Source organism: Megalops cyprinoides, chromosome 7 (assembly GCF_013368585.1).
Source record: "Megalops cyprinoides isolate fMegCyp1 chromosome 7, fMegCyp1.pri, whole genome shotgun sequence".
Classification (NCBI taxonomy): Eukaryota; Metazoa; Chordata; class Actinopteri; order Elopiformes; family Megalopidae; genus Megalops; species Megalops cyprinoides.
In genome coordinates, this window is record NC_050589.1 from 9,188,986 (window position 1) to 9,203,139 (window position 14,154).

Below are 14,154 nucleotides of genomic sequence, written 5' to 3' on the forward strand. Positions count from 1 at the left end.
TTATTCAGTTCATCTGAACAGAATGTGAGAGGGAATTTGTTTATGTGCCATCGGCAGTAAGCCTAAGTCAACAAGGTACAAATATCATCTTGAATCAGAACAAACCAGTAATCTTAGCTTTTCTTGCTTCTCAGTGCCCTCAATAACCACCAACAAAATACATGAGGGATTCTGAGCCATCCAAACTGAGTACTGCAGTTACTTTGCCTTTAGGATTTGAGAGCTTTGATTTGCAAACCGCTATGACATAGCTCTGCATCACCATCATTCTACATAATACACACATTCTCATCTACGCATCAACAAATTATGCTTATTATTATTATTATTATTATTATTAGTAGTAGTAGTAGTAGTAGTAGTAGTATTAGTAGTGGTAGTTGTAATCAACTGGGCTGTTTTGAAAAAAAATTAATGCCATTTGTCTTTATATATGAGATATTAACGCTAACTGGATTTTGTTTCATAAGGGTAAACACTATAATGTTTAGTATAAAGGCGCTCTTGATAGGATTACCTTTGAAAACAGCTTAACGTCACTACTTTCTACAGTACATCTGTTTATTTCTACATTTCCACTGCTTCCACAGCTACTTTTTGTATTGAACAGATCAGGTAATCTATTTACCCATTTCACCGCGAGCACACAGGAGCACATGCACTGAAATACATAAAAGGAGAGTATGCAGTAGGCACACAATGCTCTGTAGATCAATACACATTCACGTGATGTTTTACCCAATAAGCGTTCTGCGTGTACGCTGCACCTATCGTTTAACCCATAGCCGAGGAGCAAAATCGAGATTAAATCACCATGTTGACCCACCTGTTAATCTCAGCTCCATAACAAAATATCTGGGTGAGCCCTCAAGAGTTTGGAAACCCCTGCATGGGTCCTATGGTCTGTGTCCAGTAAAGTGCAGGCTGTGCAAGTGTCTCTTACCTCTAATCCTCCGTCCTCTTTGTACTGCAAGAACGCAGTGGTGGTCCCTTTCTTGGCCAGACGGATCCTTGCGAGTCTCACTTTCTAAAAAGACACAAGAGTACCGAGTTGAAGACTCCCACGTCAGCACTTGCCTCCCAGTTACAGTGACAGTGTACAGGCCTGCTAAATGAATTACACTCCCATTTCAGAACAGTGTGTTCCCTCTCAGACTGATGTTTCACAAATTACATTCATGCATGTCTACAAATTATTCTGCAAAATAAAAACAAAACAAAAAAAAATGATGCTTCTGGAGAAATTACACCATGTACCACGTACAAATTCACCTGCAAATTCCTCAATCTGTTGCAGACGCCCCCCTTACAAATATACCCTTCAGATTCTCCTCATTATAGTTTTAAATATTGAGTGTGCACTATTATTTTGTAAATATGTAATTTACTAACATTACACCAAGCAAAGATTCCAAAGTATATGTAATTGAATAAAATGATTTAATTATGATAAAACAGCGAACTCTGTGCTGACACTAAAGTTATACCAGACTAGTGAGCACAAAACATTCAGAACCTTGCTCTTATAAAGTGACACTCCAGTTCAGAAGCTATAATGCCCTGTGTTGAAAGAGAGAAGGTCTTCAATAATTGCAGAGATTTGGAAACCAAATAAAACATGCATGCATCTGCAAAGTTTCATCCTGTTTATACTCCAGGCCACTTGTTCTGTGTGCTTTGACTTTACATTTGAGGTGTTAAAGGTCGACTTCCTGACTTGTGGTGAGTTGTAGTAATACCCGCCTGTTATTGGTCACATCCCTCGTACCTGCTGTGCCCGCATCTTGTCGGCCCTCTGGTTCTGGTGATAGATGCGGCTGAAGTTGGACACGATGACCGGAACGGGCAGAGCGATCACCAGGACACCACTGAGAGAGCAGATGGAACCAAAGATTTTGCCCGCAATGGTGTTGGGTACCATGTCTCCATACCTGCCATGGACAAAAACAAGACAAAGGTGGCATTAATGTGTGCGTGTGTGTGTGTGTATGTGTGTGTTTTGTGTGTGTGTTTTGTGTGTGTGTGTGTGTGTGTGTGTGTGTGTGTGTGTGCGTGTGCACGCGTGCGTGTGTCTGCTTGCATGGCTATAGACAACATATAGCTGTATCATTAGAGGCAGGAAAAACCAATCTCAGGGCCTTCTCAATTGAATACACTGACTGTTTTCACATGCAACATTGGTGTTAATACAAGAATTATAGCATCTGCGTGGCTCAGTTGGCAAAGGTGCTTGCTCAGAGAGCAGACTGGGCCCAGACATTGCTGTATGGGTCTGGGAAATGTCATTAGCTGATTATGACAAGGGTTACACTGCAGCAAGACACAGCTGGAACTCCAGAGGATTCCTTGGATCACTACTATATTAGCAGTTCACTGTGTCTCACTAGGTGGTGAGGTGGTGGTGAATCATTAGGGGTGTGATCAACTGCGGATTCAAAAGTCAGGGTGCAGAGCAAATGCATTCAAAAAAAATTTAGACAAGCACTGGTCAGGGGTTCTAATTGCTTTGGTAGCCTAGTGGTGAAACTGTTTAACTCATAAAGATGGATATTGCAGGAATCACAAGTACGATAAGCACAAGCAAGAGCATACAGCTCTTGAGTCTTGCATGTCCACAGTAGCTGCATTTCACTGACTCCACTGCACACCCCACATTTATTTGCTGCATGGTGTTACTAGGATCTCTCAGGAATGAAATGTGGTGACAGCTTGTTAGGAACAGCAATACTATGCATTGAAATACATCTTTCCCATGAAAATATTTTGTGTTCACTTTGACAAATGTGGACTTCAACAGTTACAACATATTTCATATTTCACAGTTTCAGAAGGATATAAATTGGATGAAATATTTGCGAGCCACCACCACCATGTATTCCTGTTACCTGTCCTTTTTGTAGGTCAAGAATTGTACTGTTACAAGGCTGCTAACTATGGCATTGGTGAATTCTATATATATATACATATATACACTGTAGACAGGAAAGAAAAAACAGAACATTTTAAATTCCGAAATGATATACCATGAACTCAAGAAGTGATTTAGCAAAATAAGAAGTAAGGAAGACAGGGTGTTTGGATTTGGATGTTGACCATCTTCATGCACATCTTTTCTCTTATGTGGAGCCTACAGCCATAATGGCTTACAGCTTGTTGTTTTTTTTGACAGCACTGCAATTTTTTTCTCTTCCTGATGGCATTCTCCTATTTTAGTCAAACTTGACACTCTTTTTGGTCATTACTTTGCGTAATGAACATGTGCAGAAAGTTCCAAGTGCAGAAGGCGATACGATTGAGTGTCTACATGGCTAATATTTTCCTATCCAAAGGATTATCAGAAATCCACACCACCTGTTTAAATCCGATTGAATTCTCGATTGGATTGGAGAAAGTGTTTCAAGGTGTTTACACAAGGCATTTTCATTCCGATTGAGCTTGAATCCAATTATTAACTGAATTTTAGGCTCCATGTCAAGGTACCTATTGTCTGAATGTAAACAGCTAACAGCTATTGGTTAATGAGCTGCACCTGCCCTAATTAGCAGGCCTCAAATGCAGGTGTGTGGATGCTGAGGGGAGCTCACTTTTCCTGTTTGTTGTGGGCTCAGGCTGGCTCTGTTTGTTGGGGTTTTAAAAAATACTTTCTTTTTTATTTTTCTTCAGTTGCTTTTTTTGTGATAGGCATCAGCAAGCATCTTAACTAGGCAAAATGTACTGTATTTATGACTTACAATGGTTAGATGTCTACAAGTTTCTTTTCTCATCCCCGGTCATTTGCAACCTCAATTATTGCCAGGCTTCACAAGCCATTACCTAACAGCATTCACTTCTGGTAGACTAATCAGGCATGGTTACTTGATCTATATAGACTTGTAAAAGCCCTTGGTCTGTGGTCACGTTCAGAAACACTCAATATGGTGGCAAAACACTACTTTTGCATTGGTTTACACATATTGCTTGAATTGCTCATAGCATGCTAGATAGAAAAGATAGATAGCTGTAAATGGGTTTTTCAAACAGAGGATTGCATTTAGTCCATAGATAAAGTGTTCATTCAGCATCACAATCACTGCAAAGAAAAAAAAAAAACAAAATGTATAGTCATGACTTGAGGAACAGCTGGTGTTTATATTTCTTTCCCATTGCTGACATCATTCAGCAGTCTTCAGTTCCCTAGGATGTTAAAATGCCTGTCTTTGCAGTCCTCTGAAAAATGAATGTAAATCTAGAACTCTGCTTTCACACCCAGTCCTTTCCTCTTTCTCCAAGCTATGGTCATTTTGGGAAAAAGTTCTGTGTGAGCACAGCTGTCTGGTATTGAGAATATGTAGCAGTTGATTGTTTTGTAGTCTATCTGGCCTTTGCTGAAGAGGTTCCGATGTCCCTTTCTCACTTGGCTGGGATTCATTTCAGGGCAACACAGTGGGGAAGCCTTCATACAGGTCATCTGAGTCTAAAAGACTGTTTCACAAAATCCTCAAAGGGTGCAGCAGTTACAGGGGCTGAACATTAAAATAATCTTGCCAAACCCCAAAAACACATTTAAAATCCCTCTTTCAAGCTTTCTAGGGATGTCAGTCATTATCTTATAGATGGAGCAGGACGCAGGATTTCTTCGAATTTCAAACCAGGCTCTGAATAACTTCAAAGTGTTGCCAAGAAACACAGGGTAAATCTCAATCAATCCACAAGTATTTACTCTCAACGCTAAAGCACTTTCACACTATTTTGGGGCATTCATTCTTGCCTTAGTTCTGAAAGTAACTTGTCAGATATTTCCAGCAATTCAGCAACTGGTATTTAGATGGGATTAATGAGAACTACCTGGTCACAATGTGTTAAAAATGATGGCACTTCTCTACTTTTACACAGACACAGAACAACCTGTGTCTTAGAATTTAAAATTAGAATTTAGAATTTTGAAAAATTGAATTTAAATTTAAATCTAGAACTCACTTTGATAATGACATTTTCTGTATGCACGCAAACCATTTTGTATACATACTTGTGTCATCTGCTGTAAAATACTTTGGGGTGCCATCACGGGTAAAACACTTTCTTGCATTTAAGCACTAAATGATTCAAAAATTTAATGGCAGCCATAACATAATGATGTTATTAGTAGTATGTAAGCGTGACAGCAAGTTTGGCATTTGCAGGATGACTAAAACTATATTAACCAATGAAAACAATAATCTTAAATTCAGCTTTGGGTCTAAAGCTGAGGTACAGAAAATAGAGGACAACAGGTTAGCATCAACAGAGAGGAGGAACTGTCCCCTTCTGTCCTCTATAAAATAGGATGGATGATCACCCTATCTTCAGATGTGTTTGACCATAGCTCAAAGTCACCAGCCACCTGCCATAGCTGATACTGAGGCATGTTAGGGACCATGATCCCTGAAAACACACACACAGACAATCATGTGAATGCACACACACATATATTGCATGCTACATACACCGGTCACACGTTCCCATTTTTGCTGGATTTGGCCCATAAATCATTTCTGCGGAGCAGGGTATGAAATGCAATAAAAAAGTCTGAAGCCAGGCAGGTGTAGTGGAACCGAAATTTCCCACATTCATCACCGCCACGGCGGTGCGGGAGGGGAAACTGCCACCTGCCTACTGATTAGCAGGCTTCCACTTAGGCCGCTAAAAGGCTGCACTCCGACGGAGCAGGGAGAACAAGGAGGAGGAGCCAGGAAAGAGGCCTCTGCTTAACGGCCATCATATTCTGTATTAGGGGGAACCTGTTAGAGAAATTACAATGATCTACTCATACGTTTAGCCGCATAATGTTTATGAACCGCTAAACTGTCCAAGTGGGTCCAGATTGCGAATCATGTCAGGGGTCATATTGCAAATATTACTGCTAAAAGATGACTGACCAAAATGTATGTATTTATTCAATAAATTCAAACTGATAATTTATTATCATATAAAAAGGGAGTTTGTAGTAAAAAAAAAATAGTGCCTAATTCTGAGGAGATTATGGGAAAAGTATTCACTGATATGGTATGCTCTAAATCCTTCCAATGGATTTTGAAAGACAAATTTCTTTTTTTTTTCCATATGCCACCAGTGTGATAGCTTTGAAATTAATCAGGTTTAATTGGGCATCAGTCAGACAAGAGTTCTGGACAAATAACATAAACGTCATTGATTTTTGTTTTCTTCTGTAGTGTAAAGCGTGCTCGCTTTCCCTGAACTTCGAGTGAACTCCTCCCTCGCTCTGAAATGTTTATTAGATGGCACAGCCAAAACGCTCTGCTGTGAGCTTGTTAAGCGTCTCTGCTGTCTGTGTAAGCCACCTGCAGAATGTCTGTCAGTTATGTTCCCCGGCGTAAACACAGCGGCGTGTGCAGGGCTGAGGCAGGCTTTTGTTTGATGGCGTGTCCTCACCTTGCCGCTCGCTCGTTTGCTGGCCACGGCGCTGAAAGAGCTCCAGGTGCAGCAGGACTACACCTGTACTCCACGTGACTCACAAATTGGTTCTCTTTGGCAGGAGCTGAAAGGCTCCCCGTTGCAATCAGCTGCTGTTGCTTTCATTTCGTGCGACGTGGTCTGATTTCACACAATGTCTGATCTCTTCAAATCTTTCTTACTCAGTGATAATTTAGAGAGGCCGCACATCAGAAACATTAAGAGGTACAGTGGTGCAGCACATATAAGCTAGCTAACCTCTTTAACTAGGTACAGTAGCCTAATGACAATGCATGCATCTCTACCAGGTACCTAGGAAGCTCTGTGTGTGTGTGTGTGTGTGTGTGTGTGCAATATTTCCTAACACCAACCAAAATAATTACTGGGTAACAGAGAACTGTGTTACACACCCTTCTCACTGTTCACATATTGAATTATTCTATTCTGTTATCATATTATTACATCAGGATGAAACTCAAATTGGCATGGTAAAAACTTACAGTATATATATATATTATATACATAATATAAAGTATGGAGCCAAAGGAAATAATATCTCTGGTTTCCTTGGTGATGGATATTTTCCTGTTAAACTCCAAGATGTCTCGGCCAACTTCTGTCAACTCTACTGTAGATTGCCTACAGTAATTGAATTCAAAAACACACTGTGGATTAGTAAGATAAGTTGAACCATTTTGAGTGTCAAAGGGGAAGCATGTCCTTTCATAACTTTCAGTTCATAAAGAGAAGATTCACATTGTGCCCAACACAACTCTACAACACAACTGTAAAAAAGCAAAACAAAGTCAACAGGCCAAAACAAATCTGCCAAGGACCTTAATAAGGAGAAGGAAAAACTAATATTCATGCTTGGACAAACTACAGAAAGGAGAAGCTGTTCGACATCAAAATCCATGTTTTGTTGCTTATATGGATCAGGCGTAACAGTCCCATTTCACCACTTTGTAAGAGGTTAATAGAATTGTTTGCAAGAATTGAAGTGACATGCTTTGCAATTGAATTTGATAACCAGCATTGTGTAATAAGTTTCAGATGAACCAATTCAAATCAGTTTAATTTTTTTCTAATGGTTGCTTTATGAGAATGATAACTTTTTAAAATATTGCCTTTTTTCAGATGTCGTGAGGAAAATGTAAAGTAGAAAATATTCAACTTATTCTTGGAACAACATCTGTTGATGAGTAACAGTATTACAACTCAGGTAATACTGCAAGTATATTGTCCAACGGATACATTCGGTAGTGTCTTTCCCTAGCTAGTAGTGGAATGCACTGTGCTTGCTGTGTGTGCAATTCTCTCCTTCACCTGACTCTGCAACTGCATTTTGCCTTCACCTGACAGGAGAGGGGCAGTCACCCCCGCCCTTATCCAGCTGCTGGTCAAGACCACCCTGAAAGGTGGGGTCAGGGACCAAGACTCAACGCTTAGGCATGTTTCAGATAAATGTGCAACAAAGCTGGGCTTTCCAAATTCACGTCTCCTCCCTACTGATTTTTGCTCCTGGCTCGTTTTCAGCAAGGCATTGGAACACACAGCCAGCGAGGGAAGAGGAAAATTATTAGTCACCAATTAAATCACATTTCTCCTCTATTAAGGTCATTTCGGTCTTTTATCTCTTACATACGCAGTAGCGTAATAAGACCAAACACACCATTAACCCCTTGAGCCAGACAATAATGAGTCCATGCTCTGCTAGTTTTTGTCTAGCTCTGTCTGCCATTTTCCACCCATTATAGAAATGGATAGCTCTTCTAATAGCACATAGATTGGTCTAGAGTTATCAAATCCATAGATTTGATTTACAACATCAGATTGCACCTGCATCTACTAATAGACTCTTTGAGCAATAGATTTAAAATCAATACTGGATAATTGCAGAAAGCAACTACATTTTTTTTTCCAGACTGCTCAGAAATTCTTCTCTAAACAGGTAGATGGTGTGGGAGAGTGGTTAAGTACTTAGGTTTGAAACAGGAGGTGGCAGGTTTGATCACTAGGTTGATGCCAGGATTCCAATTCTGTCATTTAGAACAAAGACCTGTAGCTGCTATTCATTTCAGTTTGCAGTTCCGAATGCATAAAAACAGGTTGTGATACCTTGACACAGTCAAAGCACAGTGACTGGGAAAACAATGGCATGGTACGTATTGTCAGGGAAATGTCACAGTACTCTGTTGCTGTGGCAAGATCTTTCTATTGCATTATTTACTTGGGAAAGTCATAAACAGTAAAACTTTGGAATTTTTGTGATTCTTACACAGCAGTGTTTATGCAAAATACTGAACACTGAAACAAGGTCTTCAAAATCCAAGAAATGTCTGCTCAGTTTCATGAAGGAAAGATTTAAAGTCTCTTTTGGTCATGCAAATTAATCTAAGATCACTGTTTTCAATGGACCAGACAGTCAACTTTTATCCTCTCATGCGCAGATTATTCAATGTTTAAAAACAGATGATGTTTTAGATGTTTTACTTTTTTTGACCAAAAATTGAATTTAGCTTATATTTCATGTGGTTAAAGAAATTAATTGATTAACAAATTATCAATCTGTACAAAATGCAATAAAGACATAAAATTGTTTCTTCTTTTTTCAGCGTTGAGGGTAAAGCAAACTTGGGACTCATGCATGGATATGAAGGGCATGATGGAATGTGTACTCACATTAGTTTTGAATGATCTATCAAGAAAGCAGCTTGACTCAGACAGCACAAAACACCTCCAAATATGCTAACAAGGCTCTAAGGAAAGCAATTATGGGAAACATTTCAAGTTGTAAATGTTTGAAAATAAGACTTCATTATCCACATGTACATTCATACCACGTGTGAGGGAGTTAATTGCACATCCAATTAGAGGTTTCTCATTCCAACCCTATTCTCATTAAAAGTGTATGGCAAAATCGAAATCATTTCTGAAACAATTCATTATTCAGGTAGAGGCTGACATGCATGCTTGCAATGCACTCTGGGAAAAGAGCTTATCATAAGTGCTCCTTTTGCAGCGTCGCGAACCACATGTTGCGTGAACGGAATCATCACAGTAAATGGGCTCAAATGAAGTGCATCTCGTAGCGGCTTAAAGCAAGCGAGCAGGTAATGAAACAATCACCTACATGTTTGCCGCGTCCGGGCAACAAGGCGCGTTAGCTTGCCCACAGAGGATGAATGCTGGACGTGGGGTGGGTAATCAATGGCCATCGATCTCCTCTCCTTCAATGGGATCAGTGATGGCTATACCTGGCTAAGCAGCAAAAACCAGATGACTAATTTGTAATGAGATCCGTGCCCCCCTCTTTAGAACAGTGATGCGAGCATCCTCTATTGTTCCAGCCTGTCTTCTGAGAACAGTGTGGGGGCAATTTCTCCTCTCATCCGCCGATCTTTCTCATGCGTTGAAATGAGTGCTCTTTGACCTCATGAGTAATAGATGACACGAGCGGCCCCTGACAGCAAACACACCATTGTTTACATGACAGGCCCATCCGTCTTTATGTAGTAAAATGGTACATTTGCAGAACCTTAAAAACAGCCGGTTAAAAGACCTATTCAGGACTGAAAATAACATCAGAGGTGTTCTCAGTTATTCTTAGGTATTCCTAGTAAAGCCTGCACTTCCATCTCCTCCTTCCTGGGCACTGTCACCTTTGACTGAAGCAGTCATTAGCTGTTACCAGGTTTCTGCTCATTGGTGATGTCATCAAATCCAATGTAAATTATAGAATCGGTAAAAATCAGTAAGAAAAAGAATATCAAAATACATCACAGACGTACATATTATTATTTTAGTCAACAGTTAAAAGAGCTACAGACCCTACAACAGATTTTTCAATCCTCTCGAGAATAATCAGATAAGATAGAAGCACATAGAAACCTGATGAATTTGGACATTTTTTTCCTTTGCACCATTTTCCCTCTTTTTGCTCTGATATTGCTATGTATTCAGATAAAGCTGAGAGATGTGGATTCCAGATAAATGGGGCAATGTGCTACATCTTTACCCTTTCCATTAATTTTGTTTCCCTTTTTGCAAACAAAAGTTTCTGACAAAGTAACAAAAGTTATAAAGCTTTTGTATTCCTAATCCTTAATTTTATATACCAACCAATTAGACATGAGGCACCCTAGTGACCAGTGACATGCTTAAATGAGAACTTCAGGCTTTGATCTGTGATGTCAGTGCTGGAGTTTTTACCTGCTGCTGCTCTGCTTACCTGACAGCTGGGAGCTCTCCTGCAATTTGGTGCTGATTGCTATCACCTGTGCTGCTTTTTAAGGTGGTTATCCACAGAAGTATCTCTCTCCCCTCCTTCCAGCTAACCTCTGTCCGGTGTTTGTTTTCTTTTGTCTTTTGTAGTTATCTTGTGCTTTTCCCTGTTGTCCGTTTCACACATGGCAAGCTGGTAGGTAGCAGTTTGTTGTTTTACTTTATTATGCTGTAGTTTTTTTTTTGGGGGGGGGGGGGTATTTTGTTCAGGTATTGTAGAGGGGCCAGACTTGCTCCTTTTCTTGTTTTGTTTAATTAATTTAATTTCATTAAAATTTTTGTTAATTCAACACTGCATAATTTTTAATTTTGTTCAATAAAATATTTTCCGGTAACTCTTGGGTTTGGTGGCATATTTTTTGCTCGTGTTACAGATTTGAGCTTTGTTTCTGCATTATCGGAATATGGGAGACTTTTGGGCCGTAACAGATCTCATTAGTTTTGTTACTGGCCGCTTGTGTAAGTACACTTCATAAGCCGCACTGCTTCTGTAACAAGGTGAGGGTGTAACGAGTAATTTATTGTTTGGCTGTGAAGCTTCTATTAATGTCACATGAGGGATGGTAATGGAGGGTGTAAACGCCGGCCTTGGCCACAGTCCAGGGGAGCGTCCCGATGATGTAAGGCCAGACGCAGCACTGAAGGACGAGAGCGGAGGTGCGGGTAGCGCTTTTGGGATCAGAGAGGCGAGACTTTTGTCGTTAAATAAATCAACATGTGTTACGACAATTAACTCAGATTGCCCCTTTTAGTAGCTGTTCTGCTCTCTTGCTCTCAAATGGTAGGTGCTCCTAAATTTTTGCCTACCTCTTTTATCTGTGAGCATGTCACCTAATGCAGATTTGTGATGATGCCTCTGGCATCTCTCCCAAAGAGGTGATCAGGTTTATTCATGGAGTGTCAACAAGAAGATAAAACTTTCAGTTTTTGTGTGATGCTTCCCATTCCTTCAGTCCCATTTTCTTACACTGTACACAGTAGTACATGTGATTACTACATCCCAGAAAGAAGAGATACTTTGCTGGTACAGGTTGGCTACATTAGGGAATTTGATGAGAGTTGTAAATTGACCCACATTTACTTACAAAAGCTGAAGAGACATAGTAAGACTCATACTTTCATGCTGAGCACAGGGTTTCATTGTTCAACATAGTATGAAAAAAATCAGAGCGTGTGTAGTTATGCTCATGAATTCACAATTATCACCCTGAGGTAATATTATTTCAAAGCATTCATTTTTCATTTCCAAAAACTTCAGTAAAATTTAAAGTATTAATTAAAAAAGAAAAGGCTTCAGTTAGGATAGCTTATACAACAGCTTTTGCACCTCTAAGATCCTATTAACAAAACACATGCACACACAAATGTGTGCACACACACACACGCACACTCACACAAATGTAGAGGGGCATACATCATTATGTAGTAAGCCCATGCAGCTACCACTTTTTCAAAGAAAAGCCGCTGTAGCTTAAGGGCTATAGGGAGTGGTCAAATTCAAACACACAAAAAGGAAACTAGAGCAAATTTATCAAACACAGAAGAAAGATAGTTAAGTTTAGATGTATATCTGCGCATAACCATTAGCAGAATAGAATGTGAGGGTCAGGATTTGGTTACAAAGATGCTTAGCTCAAAGGTTTCTGGCCTGAATCATTACTTCCCTGAGTAGATGTTGCATATTCATGGGGATAAACAGCCTTTATTGTTTTCCAAAAGTCATTATGGAAATTAGTCTTTTGTATCCTGACTCTCTGTGACATACTTCATGATCAGCTGCAGAAAAAAAGCAGATGGTCAAAGTGCTGATATCCTGGAGGCCTGAGCCAGTGAAACACTTACCAAGTGCATAAACTTTTGCAGTTCGCAGAATGCGGAGAGGAAGTAATGGTCTGCTAAAGGCTTGTAATTGGCTAAAGAGCTGACCTATCACTGTTGATGCTTCTTAAAACCGCACTAATTGTCTTTCGAATGATCAATTGCTTCACTCCGCAGTGGCAGACTGACAGAAAATGGGTAGGTTCCTGTATCCCAGAGGGAAGCTCTGCTATCAAAGGCTCAGTCAATGAAGAACTTTGGGGGTTGGGGACCACAGCAAAAAGGTACATTTTTGAAGATCATTACAATGAATTAAGACCAAGCAACAAATCTTTCCTCCAAACAGAATATATATCAAATGTTACTTATTGTGTGTGGTCTGTAGCTGTGGTATAATGGCTACTTTTAACTTTGTATTGGGCCAGTAAATAGCCACAAATGTTACATGTAAGAATAAGACAAAAGACCCTCCACTGCGCTGAACTACAGTGAATATAAATGCCATTCACATTCACAGTAAGATACTTCAGCATGCAAATTCCTCCTAATTCCTCACTTGTTAAATTAAAACAGCTTTCAGTATCATCAAGCCCACATTCTCTGAAGCTCATAACAATTGTGGAGTTACAGACTTTGGTTAAAACAAGGTATTTTTTGTCCTTCTTTCTCAAGCTGCTACATCCTCACGTCAGTCTCTTAACACATGAACATTTTCTTGCTGAGGCTTTCCATATTAATCAGTTTGAAATAAAGTCAAAATTCACTCAACAGTCAAATGAGAAAGATTGAGCACAGATTGTGCTGCCTGCATTTTTATCTGAAGATGTTCTCCAGTCATCTCATCAGCTGTCCTAATCACTTGGCCTCCCACTCTCTGCTTGATTTCAATAGCCCCCGAGGGGCACAGAGTTCCCCAGACTAGCCCGCATCAACTGGAGCTACTAATCCTGCTCAGCATCTGAAGAAGCACAGATTACACTATATGGGTAGAAGGCCTGGGGCCCAGAGATATGGTTAAAACAATAATGATGATTGTAGAATGAGCAATGTCATGATTTGTGTGTGAGTGTGTGCCTGTGTGTGAGCCGACTGTATGAGTTATGCATTTTAATGTGCAGGAGTGTCAAAGCCAAAAACTGAAAAGGGATGATAAATTCCGGCCATGATGTAAAAATAGGTATTGCAGCATTGCATGTCACACCGACTTGCAACAGATATAATTCACTTCATAACCTCAGCGGATACAGTGCTGTCAGGGTAGAGGCATCAGGTGCAGTAAGACCGAAGGAGAACTGGCCAGATGTGAATACAGTACACACATTTTCTGTGTGCTTGTGTGCACCGTCAAAGCACGCTTCACAGTGGTTTCTAACCACTAATGCGGCCCACACCCAAAGCTCCTGTTACTCCTCCATTGACGCCTCACTGGCTGCAAGGTTGTGTTCATCCCGTCGTACTTCAGAACAGTTCATTCTCCTCCTCTAACAAATTTGATTTTGTCTGACAAAAAGCAGCGACTCTGTTGCATGCCAATCAGCTGAATGTGGCCATCAGATTGCGGGTTAAGCACCGCTGCAATAAAATTAAAATCATATCCAGAACAGACAGCGATCTGTGATGGAT

General features: G+C 40.1%; 1 protein-coding gene across 1 annotated transcript in view; it reads right to left on the reverse strand.

Annotated features, from left to right (window-relative positions):
- The window catches only part of kcnd1 (potassium voltage-gated channel, Shal-related subfamily, member 1), an 81,748-nt gene that overhangs the window by 11,339 nt on the left and 56,255 nt on the right, over nt 1-14,154 (reverse strand). Inside the window, exons 2-3 of the mRNA XM_036533918.1 lie at nt 1,769-1,931; nt 944-1,027 (exon numbers count right to left, since the gene is read on the reverse strand). Of these exons, the coding sequence (XP_036389811.1) occupies nt 944-1,027; nt 1,769-1,931 (247 nt within the window). The remainder of the gene's footprint in view (nt 1-943; nt 1,028-1,768; nt 1,932-14,154) is intronic.